The sequence below is a fragment of the Hippopotamus amphibius genome, chromosome 2 (genome assembly GCF_030028045.1).
Source record: "Hippopotamus amphibius kiboko isolate mHipAmp2 chromosome 2, mHipAmp2.hap2, whole genome shotgun sequence".
NCBI classification, from domain to species: Eukaryota; Metazoa; Chordata; class Mammalia; order Artiodactyla; family Hippopotamidae; genus Hippopotamus; species Hippopotamus amphibius.
Genome location: NC_080187.1, coordinates 197666399 through 197680061, shown reverse-complemented (window position 1 = coordinate 197680061; position 13663 = coordinate 197666399). Strand labels below are relative to the sequence as shown.

Genomic DNA, 13663 nt, shown 5'->3' with positions numbered 1-13663 from the left:
ATTCTAACATGTTTTTTCTGTTAAAAATTCTTATAATCAGCACTTGCTCTATTTTATTCACTTTTAAATTACTCAGGAATGTATATGTGGACCAGCATTATTAGCACTCTTCACATAAAGCTGTTATCAATTTTAAGATAGTTATGCCCCTGCTCTTTTGGAGTCTTCTTTCTTTTTCTCCTCCCCAACCCATAGGAACTGTTGACCATGGGCATAATTCCACTGATGGTGCGGTAGGAGAGACTCAGTGGCAGTGCCACTCATCTTACAAAATTAGACCACAGAGGTGCCTTTCTTGCACTGGGATTCCCAAAAGGAAAGGAATGCCGTAAGGAAAGAAAATAAAAGATTGAAAACTGTGTTTGTTGGAGCCTCCAATATCACTTTCAGATTTGTTTTTCAGTGTTTGGATGAAAATCAGATTCATTCATGGCAATGTTCAAGTAGAAATCTTCAACCCTAAATATTTTTTATCCAGACAACCCTAAGGAGTATATCTGTCAAAAATAAAAAATGGTTTTTTTTTAAGTCTTGAAAGAAAAAAAAGCCTAATGGATGTATAAAAATGAAACCACATGATCAAAAAAGAAATAACATGATCACAGTATTAGTGAACACAATATAATTAGGAAAGCCTTATGCTTCTGGATTTTACTAAACAATCCCAGTCTTTTGAGGAAGGTTTTTAAAATAGAGGTTAACAATATACTTATTTTGGTAGGAAACTAATTCTCAAATGTCACATACAAAGAACTTTCTTCCAAATTATCCTAAACTCAGTAGGAGAGGGGATGTTTTTACTGGGAGTGAGAGGTGTTATTTGTTTTAAGGCCCTTGGGGGGCAGAACAAAAGGGATTGAGTCATTTCAGGTTTAGACGAATATTCTCCCATCAGCTTCCATAGAGAGCTGTTCTACAGAACACATAGGGAAAGTTGGGAGAGTAGGAGATTGCCCACGCCATCTCCCATTCTGTCTGTTTTACACTCAGATATTCTGGATTACTACAGAATAGATTTATAACATTTTGGCATGGTGATCATTAAAAAAATACTTTCTTTAAATTTATAATGCAAGCAAAGTGGATTATGTTTATGATTAATAATCCTGTACAAAAATTCAGTTTATAAACAAAAGGAGAATGAATTTTTAACCTCAGCTTAAAGTAAAATTTACATGCTTTTAGCTAAAAACACCTTTGCTTTTAAATCAGCATACTAGCACATTTATGTAAGGCTTTTTTCAACCATCATGAACTAACTTTTTCCATTCTAAACATAAGTCCGATGACACAAGACAAAGAAATCCCTCTTAGAAGAGACTTGGTCTCCTAATCGCAACATGGTTTAGAAAGAAGAGAAGAACTAGTCTTAGCATTTTGATAGCTTGAAAGCAAATCACATCGTTCAAATGTGATTTGTGTTTTTGTTACTGTGCTTAAACATACCATTTTAAAGTATTTCACTCTGCTTTCCTTTCCCACCCATCCCCCTTAGCATTTTTCCTGCTCCTCTGCTGCTGGACCAGACTTGGTCTGGCCCCAGATTCTATGTCAGAGGCCATGACCCAGGTGTCACAGTGGTCTGTACTGCTGGCCTCTTCTCTGAATAATTATATTGGGGGTATTGTGTTGGAAGGACAGGCTTGGGGGCAGTGCAGTCACCCTGGCTAGCCAGGCCAAGGAGCTCTACAGTCGAACTGCAGGGGAACAATGGGCCTGAAAAGGCTCACACAAAACCTTGTAGCACAAAAGATTAAATTAAAAAATGGACATTTGGCAAGACACTAGGTTTCATCCCTCAGAATTCACCTTTCTCACTTTTTCTGAGTGTTTCCTATGTCCAATGTTCATAGTTCATATAGCAGCAGATTTTCAGATTGATGGTTTTAGATTGCATTTGCATATACATTCTAATTTACTTGATTATTTTTAGTGCTTTGAGGCTGTCTCAATTGTTGTTAACACTTTGTTGCTAATATAAGCAAAGCTTTTCTTTGGCAGTGGTTTAAGTAAGTAATTTAAAGTAGTACATAGTGGTTTTTTTGTTTGTTTGGCTGTGGCGAGGCATGTGGGATCTTAGTTCCCCATCCTGGGATCAAACCCTGGGCCCCCTGCAATGCAGGCACAGAGCCCTAACCACTTGACTACCAGAGAATTCCCACATAGTGATTTTTAAAGTAACGTTTTTTGTTCTCTTAAGATGTTTTATTAAACTACTCTAGCATGTTCCATGTCTGTAAGTTGAACAGGTGGCAGGGGACTCTCCCAAAGTAGATGTGATTACTTTACCTTCTTTTGGTCCTAGGAGGAATATTTTTCCCATCACCTAAAAAGTTTCCTTAAAAGGATGGGGAATAAAACCAAGCCTTTATGAGATTTGAATATAGAAATTATGTCAGAGGTAGACTCACTGTTGTGGGCTAAAAGTTTTCTCATGGTCCTGATCTCAGGGTTTCTCTTAATTTTATCTACCCCTGATCTGTCCACTCTGGCCTGGCTCTTTTCAAGTCTTCTGAAGCCTCACCAACGAGCAGCAGCCAAAGGAAGCAAAGGCTTGGACTTCATGACCCCAGTGTTATCCTTATTATTGGTCCACAGCTAAGTACTTTGTAAATAAATAATAGTTTTCTATTGTGCATTTTCCAGGAAGCCTAACTTCTAGAAATGTCGGTATTATAGCAAAGAATCCATAAAGTTTGAATTGATGTCCATCAGTTTTACCATCTGAGTTCATCTCCAGTCAGAGAACACTGAGTCTTCATAGTGTTTGGATAAAGGTTATGGTGTGGGAACTTCCTATGAAGTGAGCCTTTTAGATTTTACCTTTTGTATCTTAAAGATGTGTAAGGATGGAACAATGATCAAAATCCAAAAGGATGGAACTCTTACATGTTTTCTCCTTAAAGTAAGTTTTATTTCTTAGTGGTTAAATCTCTGATTATTCTGCTTTTTGTTCTAATGTGTTGTTACTTTGAATGTACATTAGCACTTATTCAGGGCCTGCTTCAGAGATAACCTAAATCCACAACAGGCCCCCCAAAAGGGTTTAAGTTATAAAGCCACTCAGTAGGAGAGGATGACATTCTTGAGAGTCTGTTCTCTTAACTTTACACGTTCTCACATGTTTTGCTCCCTGACTTCTTAAATATCAGCAATTATAGGGCCCTTGGCTTTATTACATAGGCCCAGAAGCACAGAATTGAAGCTGAAGGACAATGAAAATGAGTTTTAAAAAACCCACCTACTCTGTATTATAGAAGATATAATAAGTAAACTTAGAGCCCAACTTATTTCTAGCGTACTAAAGAACCAAAGAGGTTTGAAATAGATTTTTGGGTATTTGATATAGAAAAATGGTTAATTTTAAAAGCAGAGCTAGTTCACTTATATAGAAGTATCTTTATAAGATTAAAATAATAATTCTTACTGAGTTGCAAGGATGAAGATAATGCATGTAAGTGCATGCTAGCTTATGGGCATATTAAAGATAACACATCTTCCCAACAATTCTTTACCATTTTATTGTTACCACAGCTGCACAAACAAAGGCAAGTCTCCACGCTTCTCTGTGCCTCAATTTCCCCATTTATAAGATGTAGGAAATACAACCATTTTATTGTTACCACAGCTGCACAAACAAAGGCAAGTCTCCACACTTCTCTGTGCCTCAATTTCCCCATTTATAAGATGTGGGAAAATAATACCTAATCTTCCTTCCTTCTATGAGAACTAAAGATGCTAATTTGTGATAAGATGTGCCTTCTATTGCCAGTTAGTTTCCTAATGTGCTTCATTTAGACCCTGCTAAATGTAGCTGAAGGGGAGAAGAAATCTTTTTTTTTTTTTAATAAATTTATGTCTGTCTGTCTGTCTGTGGGGCTACTCTTCATTGTGGTGTGCAGGCTTCTCATTGAGGTGGCTTCTCTTGTTGTGGAGCACAGGCTGTAGGCACTAGGGCTTCAGTAGTTGTGGCACACAGGCTCAGTAGCTGTGGCACATGGGTTTAGTTGCTCTGCCAAATGTGGGATCTTCCTGGCCCAGGGATCGAACTCATGTCCCTGCACTGGCAGGTGGATTCTTAACCACTGCACCGCCTAGGAGGTCCTGTGGAAAAGAAATCTTTATTAAAAATCTAAGTAATCAAGGGACTTCCCTGGTGGTCCAGTGGTTAAGATTCCAGGCTCCCAATGCAGGGGGCCTGGATTTGATTCCTGGTTGGGGAGCTCCCAGATCCGACATACCACAGCTAAGCATGTGTGCTGCAGCTACTGAGCCTGAGTCTTTAGAGCCTGTGCACTGCAACTACAGAAGCCCAGGCACCACAACGAAGAGCCTGCGTGCAGCAACGAAGACCCAGTGCAGCTTAAATTAATTATTTAATTATTTAAAAAGATAACACTTTTTCCCAACAATTCTTTTCCATTTTATTATTACCACAGTAATTCATATTTATTGTAGAACAGGTAGAAGTATAGGAAGCAAAGTAACTGAAAGTTTTACCATGTAGATACAACTGTTAACATTTTGGGACACATCATCAGATAATGCACTTTCATTCCCCTTAATAGCTCTTCCTCTGACGTCCCACCACTTCCTTGCTCCTTAACTCTATGTTTTCTGCTACCCCTAACCTCACCTGTTCCTAATGAATTTATTCTGTTAAAGGACCTAGATAACCAGATGTCATTCTTACCCTCAGTGACTTCTCTGCAGCTTTGGATATTGTCAACCAACCTTCCCGGTTCTCCCCATGACCCTTTAAGACCACTTTCCTTCTTGCCCTCAGGTTTCTAGTCCTTGCTGTCTCTTCTCTCCCGTGGCACCCCATCCTCTGTGTAAATGATTGCTGAATGTGGTTCTCCACCCTAAATGCTGGTTCCAGCCCATGCTTTTAATCGCCCACTGGTCAGCTCCACTTGAATGCTCCTCTGGCATCTCTGATTTGGCATGTCGTTGGCTCCGCCAAGCATTTCCTCTTCCATTTCTGTCAGTCAGCCCAGGCTGAAACTTGGGAGCTTCCTTACTTTCTTCTCATTAATCCCTTCTCTCAACCATCTCATTTAGTCAGCTGTTTTCCGTGTGTCTGTGATAAAATCCACAATGCCTAGCCTGCCTCTCAAAGCCCTCTGAGATCTACCCCTAGCCCAACTATTCTTTGTGACCCTCATTTATGCACCCATTACTGAGCTCTTCCCTGTCACTCATCCCTGATCCATGTATTCCTGTCCCTGAGCCTTTGCTTGTACTCTTCACGTGGCTTCAGTCTCTTCCCCATGCTTACTAGAAGGCCAGATTCTGCGCAAATGCATTTCTTCCATGAAGTCCTCCCCATCCCCCAAACTACTAGTAACCTTTCCCTGTTTTGAATTCCCTTAGAGTTTCAACAGATCTCTGCAGCAGTCACTCCTGTCTTGCATGGTGCTTATTTGTACTTTTGTCTTAGCTCCCCCAGTATACTGTTACCTAAACAAATTTGAGAGCAACTGATATACTTCATCTTCCTAATCTTAAAGGCAAGGAAACTGAATTCCAGGAGACCACCTTTGCAGTCACACGGCTACTAAATCCAAGATTAAAATCCAAATCCCCCAATTTTCAAACTAGCCCCCTCCTCTACATTTATTTGTTTAGCACTAAGAAGCACCTACTCAGGACTTCCCTGGCGGTCCAGTGGTTAAGATTCTGCACTTCCAATGCAGGGGATGCGGGTTTGATCCCTGGTCGGGGAACTAAGATTCCACATGCCAAAAAACAAAACAAAAAATAAACTAAACTAAAAAGCACCTACTCAGTGCCAGACATTTTCTAAGTATTTTATATATATAAACTCATTTAATCCCCATTTTATAGAAGAGGAAACTCAGTTCAAACCCAAGTAGTCTATCTGGTTGCAGGGTGTATCCTTTTACCATTATGCCATCCTGCCCTTCTACATGAGAGGGAGGAGGGATTAGGAGTTTTGAGATGCTTCTAATAATTATATTATTGCTATTGATATTTTTATCTGTATATTATTTTTATTGGTTATTATTATTATTGATGGTATTATACACTGGCACTACTTTAAGCACTTTATGTGAATCAGTTTATATCCTCTTCCCATCACCTCAAGAGATAGATGCTTTATTATCATCATACCCATCTTACAGGTTATTTTAACCAAGGTAAAGAGAGAGAAAATAACTTCCCAAGTTACACAGTATTGACCAAGAAGGGATTGGAATCCAGGGAGTCTGTCTGACATCTCATCCCTTAACCCTGTGCTAAACTGTCTCTTAGGTTCTTAGCAGTGCTGAGTCATTAGGAGGATTCTTACTTCTGTCTCAGGATCCTCCTCTGTACAGGACAGGTGACAAAAACAATACTCACTCACAGGGTTTTTAATGTTCATGTGAAATATTTCTATGTAAGACAAACACTGATCCAAGGTAGCCCTTCTCCCTTTCCACAGCTTTGCATTTCATGAAGTCTTTAATTTGGTGGAGCTGAAGCATTCTCTGATTTCATGCATACCTGTTTTGAATTGCTCATTCATCAGTTTCAGCTGGTGTTTGAATAGCTCTCACCTTAATAGCTAGATGAGTCATCACTCTCCTTACAGGCACTCAGATGCCATCTAGTGATTGAAAAGAGAAACGCAAGTTATTCAGGTAAAACCCTGGAAGAAGGCATGGGGTTTTTTTTGTTTTGTGATCTTTGGAAACATGTTGCAGTGAAAAAGTTATATTGTACCAAAAATTTTTACTAGGTTACTGAAGATTTTGCACAAAGATACAGTTAATGCACTGTTATTATGAAATCATATGCTCTTGGAATGGAATTAAGACAGGTTCTTAATCAGTTTTAATCTGTGTGCATCTTTAAAAGGAGTCTCATTTTATAGATCTTCGTTTTTCTTGTTCTGAGTTGTTGTCACTGAAGGTAATAAACACCTAATTGTTAAAACTTGGTATTATTAGCAATGAATTAATTTGTTGTGTCCGTCTGCTTGCTGTATCTAATGCTAGTCCTCAAACTTTTCCATGTTTCATTTTTGTGAAGCAATGTACTGTTCTTCCCTTAGGAAAGAAATCTATTAAGTTGCTTTCTAAAGCATTCATCATCATCTGGTCATTTCTTTGTTAGCAGATGAGATTAATATGGAAGACATGGGTGAGGGTGGATTTGACACTGAGCGGATTATACACCATGTGACGTGGTTGCCAAAACAGCAAGCATTCTTCGTAGCCATAAACACAAAACACAGCCCCTTCAATCATGTATACAACTCAGACACACACTTAAGAGCTTGTGCCTGCTCTACAAACCAGGGAATGGTAATGAGGACAGAGCAGTTAGAGCTCAGCTTCAGTGTCTGCTAATTGCTAATTTGCTGATATTCTGGATTCTAGACCTTGCTTGCATGAACAAACAGCCTTCATATTCATTTGCCTTCACAAAGATGAGTCCCAAATTTAAGTGTACCGTAGTTCTGGTAGTGCCTTTTCTGATCTCCCAGGCAGTACTTTACTCATATAATAACAATAGCAATGTTGTGTTTACTGATTATAGGAACTGTGCAGAGTCCTTAGGAGGCATGATTTCATTTACTACTGTTAAAATCCCTGTAAGGGATTACATCTCTACTTTCCAAATGAAAATAAATGAGGCTTACAAAATGAAGAAACTTACCCAAGGCTATACAGTTGGTAAACAGTACATGCAAAGTATTCATTTCCCAGTCTGCCCCCTTTGGTAGGTTGAAATTAAAAGCAAGAGTTATAATTTCCTAATCCTTGAAGTCTTCCATGCAGTATCTGGCTTTTAGTAGGCACTTGATAAATGTGTATTTGATACCTGTGAACTCTTTCTTGGCCAACCAGACTTCTGGTTCTGATTCCTCCTTATGTGAAACAAACTCAAGTAGAAGAACTGGTAGTGAGAGTGAAACAGGGAAGAAGGTGGGAATTCCTAGGTGGTGCAGTGGTTAAGAATCCACCTGCCAATGCAGGAGACACGGGTTCAAGCCCTGCTCTGGAAAGATCCCACATGGGGCAGAGCAGCTAAGCCCGTGAGCCACAACTATTGAGCCTGTGTGCCGCAACTACTGAAGCCCCCGTGCTTAGAGCCTGTGCTCCACAACAAGAGAAGCCACTGCAATGAGGAGCCCATGCACCACAATGAAGAGTAGCCCCTGCTCGCCGCAACTAGAGAAAGCCCTTGTGCAACATTGAAGCCCCAACACAGCCAATTAATTAATTAATTTTTAAAAGAAAGAAAGGGAAGAAGGTGGGGCAGGTGCTAGAGCCAGTGGAGAAAAGATAAAGGCTATAGGGACTTTCCTGGTGGCACAGTGGTTAAGAATCCACCTGCCAATACAGGGGACGTGGGTTCAATCCCTGCTCTGGGAAAATCCCACATGCTGCAGAGCAACTAAGCCTGTGCGCCACAACTACTGAGCCTGCGTTCTAGAGCCCATGAACCACAACTTTTGAGCCCATGTGCTACAACTACTGAAGCCCGTGCACCTAGAGCCCTTGCTCCGCAACAACAGAAGCTATCACAGTAAGCCCACGCACCACAGCGAACAGTAGCCCCCACTCACCGCAACTAGAGAAAGCCCACACGCAGCATTGAAGACCCAACACAACCAATAAATAAATAAATAAACAAACAAACAAATAAATAAGAAGGCTGTAGCCATAGTAGTGTTTCAGGAAGAGGAACTTCATTTTTGGCCAAGGTTGACCTCCTAATAACGACAGGCTAATTTGGCTGAGACCTCAGTCACATTAACTTAAACTGTCACCCCTGGGACCGTTAAGAAGTTAGCCCTGTTGAGGAGTGGTTTTTATGCCCCTTGTGTTGAGTTTTGAAGGAACTGGGACCAACTGTCTCCCCTCTCTCATTTTCCTTTGTTTGCTGGGTTTTGAGGAGGCTTGTGCTGTTCTTTGTGGCTGCTCTTCCTGACTCTGCTGGTTTCCCCCTAAACCACATAGCCTAAGTCTGCTGAGTCTCATGTAACCAAGCACCACATACGTGGCAGTGCTTGACTCAAGAAGGGCTGTAACAGGCTCTGGGAACTGGTTCCCTGTGGCATTTCACAGCGTTGATCCTGAGTCTCTGCTTTTGTCCCTTATGCGTCAGGGGGGTCTTTGCAGAACTGTAGAGTTTTAAGATTTGTGGTACTTTGCTGAGGTACATTATTTGTGCCTTTAACTGTATTTAATGTATTGGTCCTAAACTTTATTTTTTTACTCTGTATCTTTAATTTTGTTAATCGTGCAGCTGTTCTCTGTTTTCTTTCTTAGCTGGTAACTCATTGCCTGGCAATGCTCATCTTAATATTATTTGAGGGCTCTGGTCTTTGGGTCCCCTCTTAAATTTACAAAAGTAGATGAAATTGAATTTCTAGCAAATTTATGAACAAAATGAGCCAAGTTTTTCTGGGGTCTCTGGATTCAGAAACCAAAATAATGCGGTGACTAGATTTCAAAATTGGAGTCTTATTTTTAAAGCCTAAGAGAGAGGAGTACATGGCAAATGCAGGTGGCCCAGGGCTGAGCTTGGCCCCCAACCTAGCACTTTTTATTTTTTAAAATAGATTCTTTATAGAGCATGAAGAGTAGATCACATGAACAAATGGATTTCCCCTTTCCTTTACATTACTTTTCTTACCAGTATGTCCTGTAATTTTACTTTTTTCCTACTAAAATAATTTCCAGAATTATCCTGGTTCATATTTTACTTTTTTGCCTGTGGATAGAAAGGAAACTCGTGCACTCAGTGTACTTGATTTGCCTGCCTGATGGTTTGCATTTTCCTGACCTCACGTAAACTAGCAGGGGAAGGAGCCCAGCACTGGAGATGGTTGCTGTGGCTAGTGAATGATGATTTCCAGGTGGGCGTCAGAAGAGCTGCCTCTCGCGTTGGGCTTGCTGACTGACGTCTGTGCTGAGTGCATAATAGCCAGGTGCTGGGCACAGTAAGGAACCAACTCTGTTCTCTCATGTTCTTAGGACATAAAAGCTGCTTCTCTCTGATCAACAACAACAAATAAAGGTTAATTCTGAGCTTAAAATTTAGTGTAAGCAGCTCATTTTTTTAAAGAGGAAGAAGAGAAAAACGAAGGATCGATTTTCGGGCTAAAAATAAATAAATAACCATTCCAGAGAGGTATTTATGAAGTGTTGGTTGATTGCATAATGAAAAAAAGATTACTCTCTCTACCTCTGCTCATAACCCTCATCAAAATCAGCTTTCTGTGCGAGTTGGCTGTATCCGTGTCTGGCTCCCTGAGAGTGTGAGCTACATTGGTCAAATTCTGTTTCATTCTTCCTTTTCCATATCTCCTAATTCCTGGCATAACACCTCACGTTCAGGAGGCTTTCCTAAGGTACTCTTCCGATTGAGTAGAGGAAGAATAAAGAAATATGTTTGAAGAACTTCTGCAGAGAGCCAATTGGATTTCGTTTGTACCCACTCAGAGGGAGAATTTGCAACATGGAACTCAGGATTCAGTTGACTAATGAGTTCAGCAATAGGAGGAAAGAAAGAAGAAAACAGATTCAAATTAAGTCGACATTGATCTGAACAGAAACCTTTTGAATCTTAGAATTTCAGTGCTGAATGTTAGGAGTCATTTTGGTGATGAAATTCAAATGTGTTTATGTTTTCTGATAACTGTTTTATAAAAGTTTGAAAACATTTCTGTTTTAAAATTCATTATAAGGAGACATACTTACTTGCTGTGACAAAGGCACATGTATCTGTATAAATTTAAAGGCCCTGTACTTTGTCATAGAAATAGCCACAGGTTCTTGGTTCAGCCGTGTGTGACATTGGACATGCTACTTAACACCTTTGTATCTCAGTTCATAAAATGTGAATAATTCATGTCTTATAGGGTTTTGTGATATTCAAATAAGATAATGTATCTAAAAAGTATTTTCCATGGGATGGTCAAATGTTGTTAGTCTTCCTACCTTTCTATCTAGAAAGGACAGAAATGTTCTAAGTTGTATAAATTTTTCTTCTTGTGTAATTTTGCTAAAACAGATAGAAATAAAAACTTTATATTTTAGGACATCCTTTTAATGCATTTTAATATTAGTTATATTAAAATATATCTGTTTCAAAAATATTTACACAAATTCTTAAATTACATTGTAGAATTTAATAAACTTCACGTCTTGCTTTTGGATTTTAAATGTTTGAATTCAATCTAGAACTATTTTTATTATATTATTCTAAGGTTTTTTTTTTCACATTCAATGTGTCTATTAAGGATGATTATTTTCCCTTGTGACGTTTCCTTGGATTTAATGTATGTGTTTGTCTTATTATTATTTAATGAGGTATAGTATAGAAATGCATTAAAATTAGAAATAGACTTACCATGTGATTCAGCAATCCCACTTCTGGGTGGGTATATAGCAAAAGGAAATGAGGAACTTCCCTAGTGGCACAGTGGTTAAGAATCCGCCTGCAAATGCAGGGGACACAGGTTCGATCCCTGGTCCAGGAAGATCCTACATGCCGCTGAGCAACTAAGCTCGTACACCACAACTACTGAAGCCTGCACACCTAGGCCCCGTGCTTCTCAACAAGAGAAGCTACCCACTGAGAAGCCTGCACCACAATGAAGAATAGCTCCTGGTTGCTGCAACTAGAGAAAGCCTATGTGCAGCAAAGAAGACCCAACACAGCCAGAAATTAATTAATTAATTTAAAAAAGGAAATGAGATCATTACCTCAGAGTTATCTGCACCCCCATAGTCACTGCAGTATTATTCACAATAGACAAGGTGTGAAAACAACCTAAATGCCTGTTAACAGGTGAATGGATAAAGAAAATGGGGCATATATATACAATGGAATGTTATTTAGCTTTTTGAAAATAGGAAATCCTGCCATTTGCACAACATAAATGAACCTAGAGGACATTATGCTAAGTGAAATAAGCCAGAAAGACAAATACTACATGGTCTCACTTATACATGGAAGCTAAAATAATTAAACTCATAGAAGCAAGGAGTAGAATGGTGGTTGCCAGGGCTAGGGGAACTGGGGAGGTGGGTACAAAGTTTCAGTTAAGCAAGATGAGGAGGTTCTGGAGATCTGATGTACAGCACGGTGACTATATCAATAGTTATCGATGCTGTACTGTATACTTGAAATTTACTAAGAGTATAGATCTTAAATGTTTTCAATACACACACACCCCCCCCCCCCCCCCCCCGTAACTAGTGAAGTGATGGGTCTGTTAATTCACTTGATTGTAGTGATCATTTCACACTGTATACCTATATCAAACATTGTTATATACCTTAAATATATACAAATTTTATTTGTCAATTATACCTCAGTGAAGCTGGGGGGAAAAAGGAATACATTATTTCTGAGTAATATTTATTTTTGCCTTAAGCAAGTATTGCTGTATGGTTAAATGTTATAAACACATTGAAATGTATTTATATCATTAAACTTCTTGAATATCTTCTGAAGTATATTATTTAAATTTTGTAACTATTTAATTCCTCAAAGACCTGAAAAAAAATTTTATTTTAAAATATATGGGATGGACTTTAGTTTCCGTGTTGCTACAGTTAATGAACACCAGTAGAGGGAGCTCCAACTCATCTTTCTTGATAAATTTAGCTCTTAACTGAAAATGTAGGTTTGTGGACAGGGCACACTGTGAAATAAACTTAAATAACATGTGGTTATAGACATTTTCAAAGGTACTAAAGAATGACAACTGTAATTCTTACCTTTTAGGGGGAAAACAATCTCAGTCTAATTTCCATGCTTTTAAGTTAACTACCCTCAAATAACTAAACTGAAAACTTCTATGTAGCATAACCATTTGTAAAGAATCCATCAGGCAGCCCAAGACGTTTAAAATCAAAAGTCTATGTCTGATCAGTTGAGGAAGAGGAGGAAGAACAGTGGTGGTAATGTTATTGTTTGAAGTAAGGTTAAATAAAGTAAAATTTTATTAATTGGTAGATAGTCACAGTAACGATGTTATAAGGTGAATTGCTGAGTCATTGTGTAGAACAAGGAGAGAGAAAATTTTCATTTTACTTAGAGCTCTTATGCATTCAGAGGATTTTTTAAACCAAAATCTAGAAAGGCTGTAGAACCTTGGTTCCTATCTAGAGGGCTGGACCTAATTATTACCTGTTGGTTTCTTTATAGACCCAAGAAGAAAATATCACGTGAGACTGTTGGCTTACAGCAACATAGAAGATGGCTACCAGGCAGATCAAACAGTCAGTACTCCGGGATGTGTGTGTAAGTAAGAGCTTTAGCAGCTTGTTTCACTGTGTAAGACTCATACTCTTTCTCCTCTTCCTTCTTTAAATTTGTCTCATTACTGCTTGGATACCTTGGTGGTTTTATTACTTTTATATCCTCCGGGATACCTAACATAGTATCTTGAACAAGTACATACTCAGTAAGTATTTAAGTGAGATGTATGTAATTATAAGAACCTGTTTTAGTTTTGCATGCAAGAGGCTATTAGAAATTTAACTGGGAAAATAACCCTGAATACCTACATACACTGAATTTTCTTTTTTCTCCCTTAACCTTGAGGCTAATTATTTCCTTCCACTTGCTGTTAGTTCTTTTGCTACTGAGAGCTGTTTGATTTTATTGCTACTAAAGAGGATGTCAG

At 38.9% G+C, this 13663-nt stretch overlaps 1 protein-coding gene across 1 annotated transcript in view; it reads left to right on the top strand.

Annotated features, from left to right (window-relative positions):
• Positions 1-13663, top strand: part of PRTG (protogenin) — a 123627-nt gene that overhangs the window by 93511 nt on the left and 16453 nt on the right. Inside the window, exon 12 of the mRNA XM_057722400.1 lies at positions 13183-13278. Within this exon, the coding sequence (XP_057578383.1) occupies positions 13183-13278 (96 nt within the window). The remainder of the gene's footprint in view (positions 1-13182; positions 13279-13663) is intronic.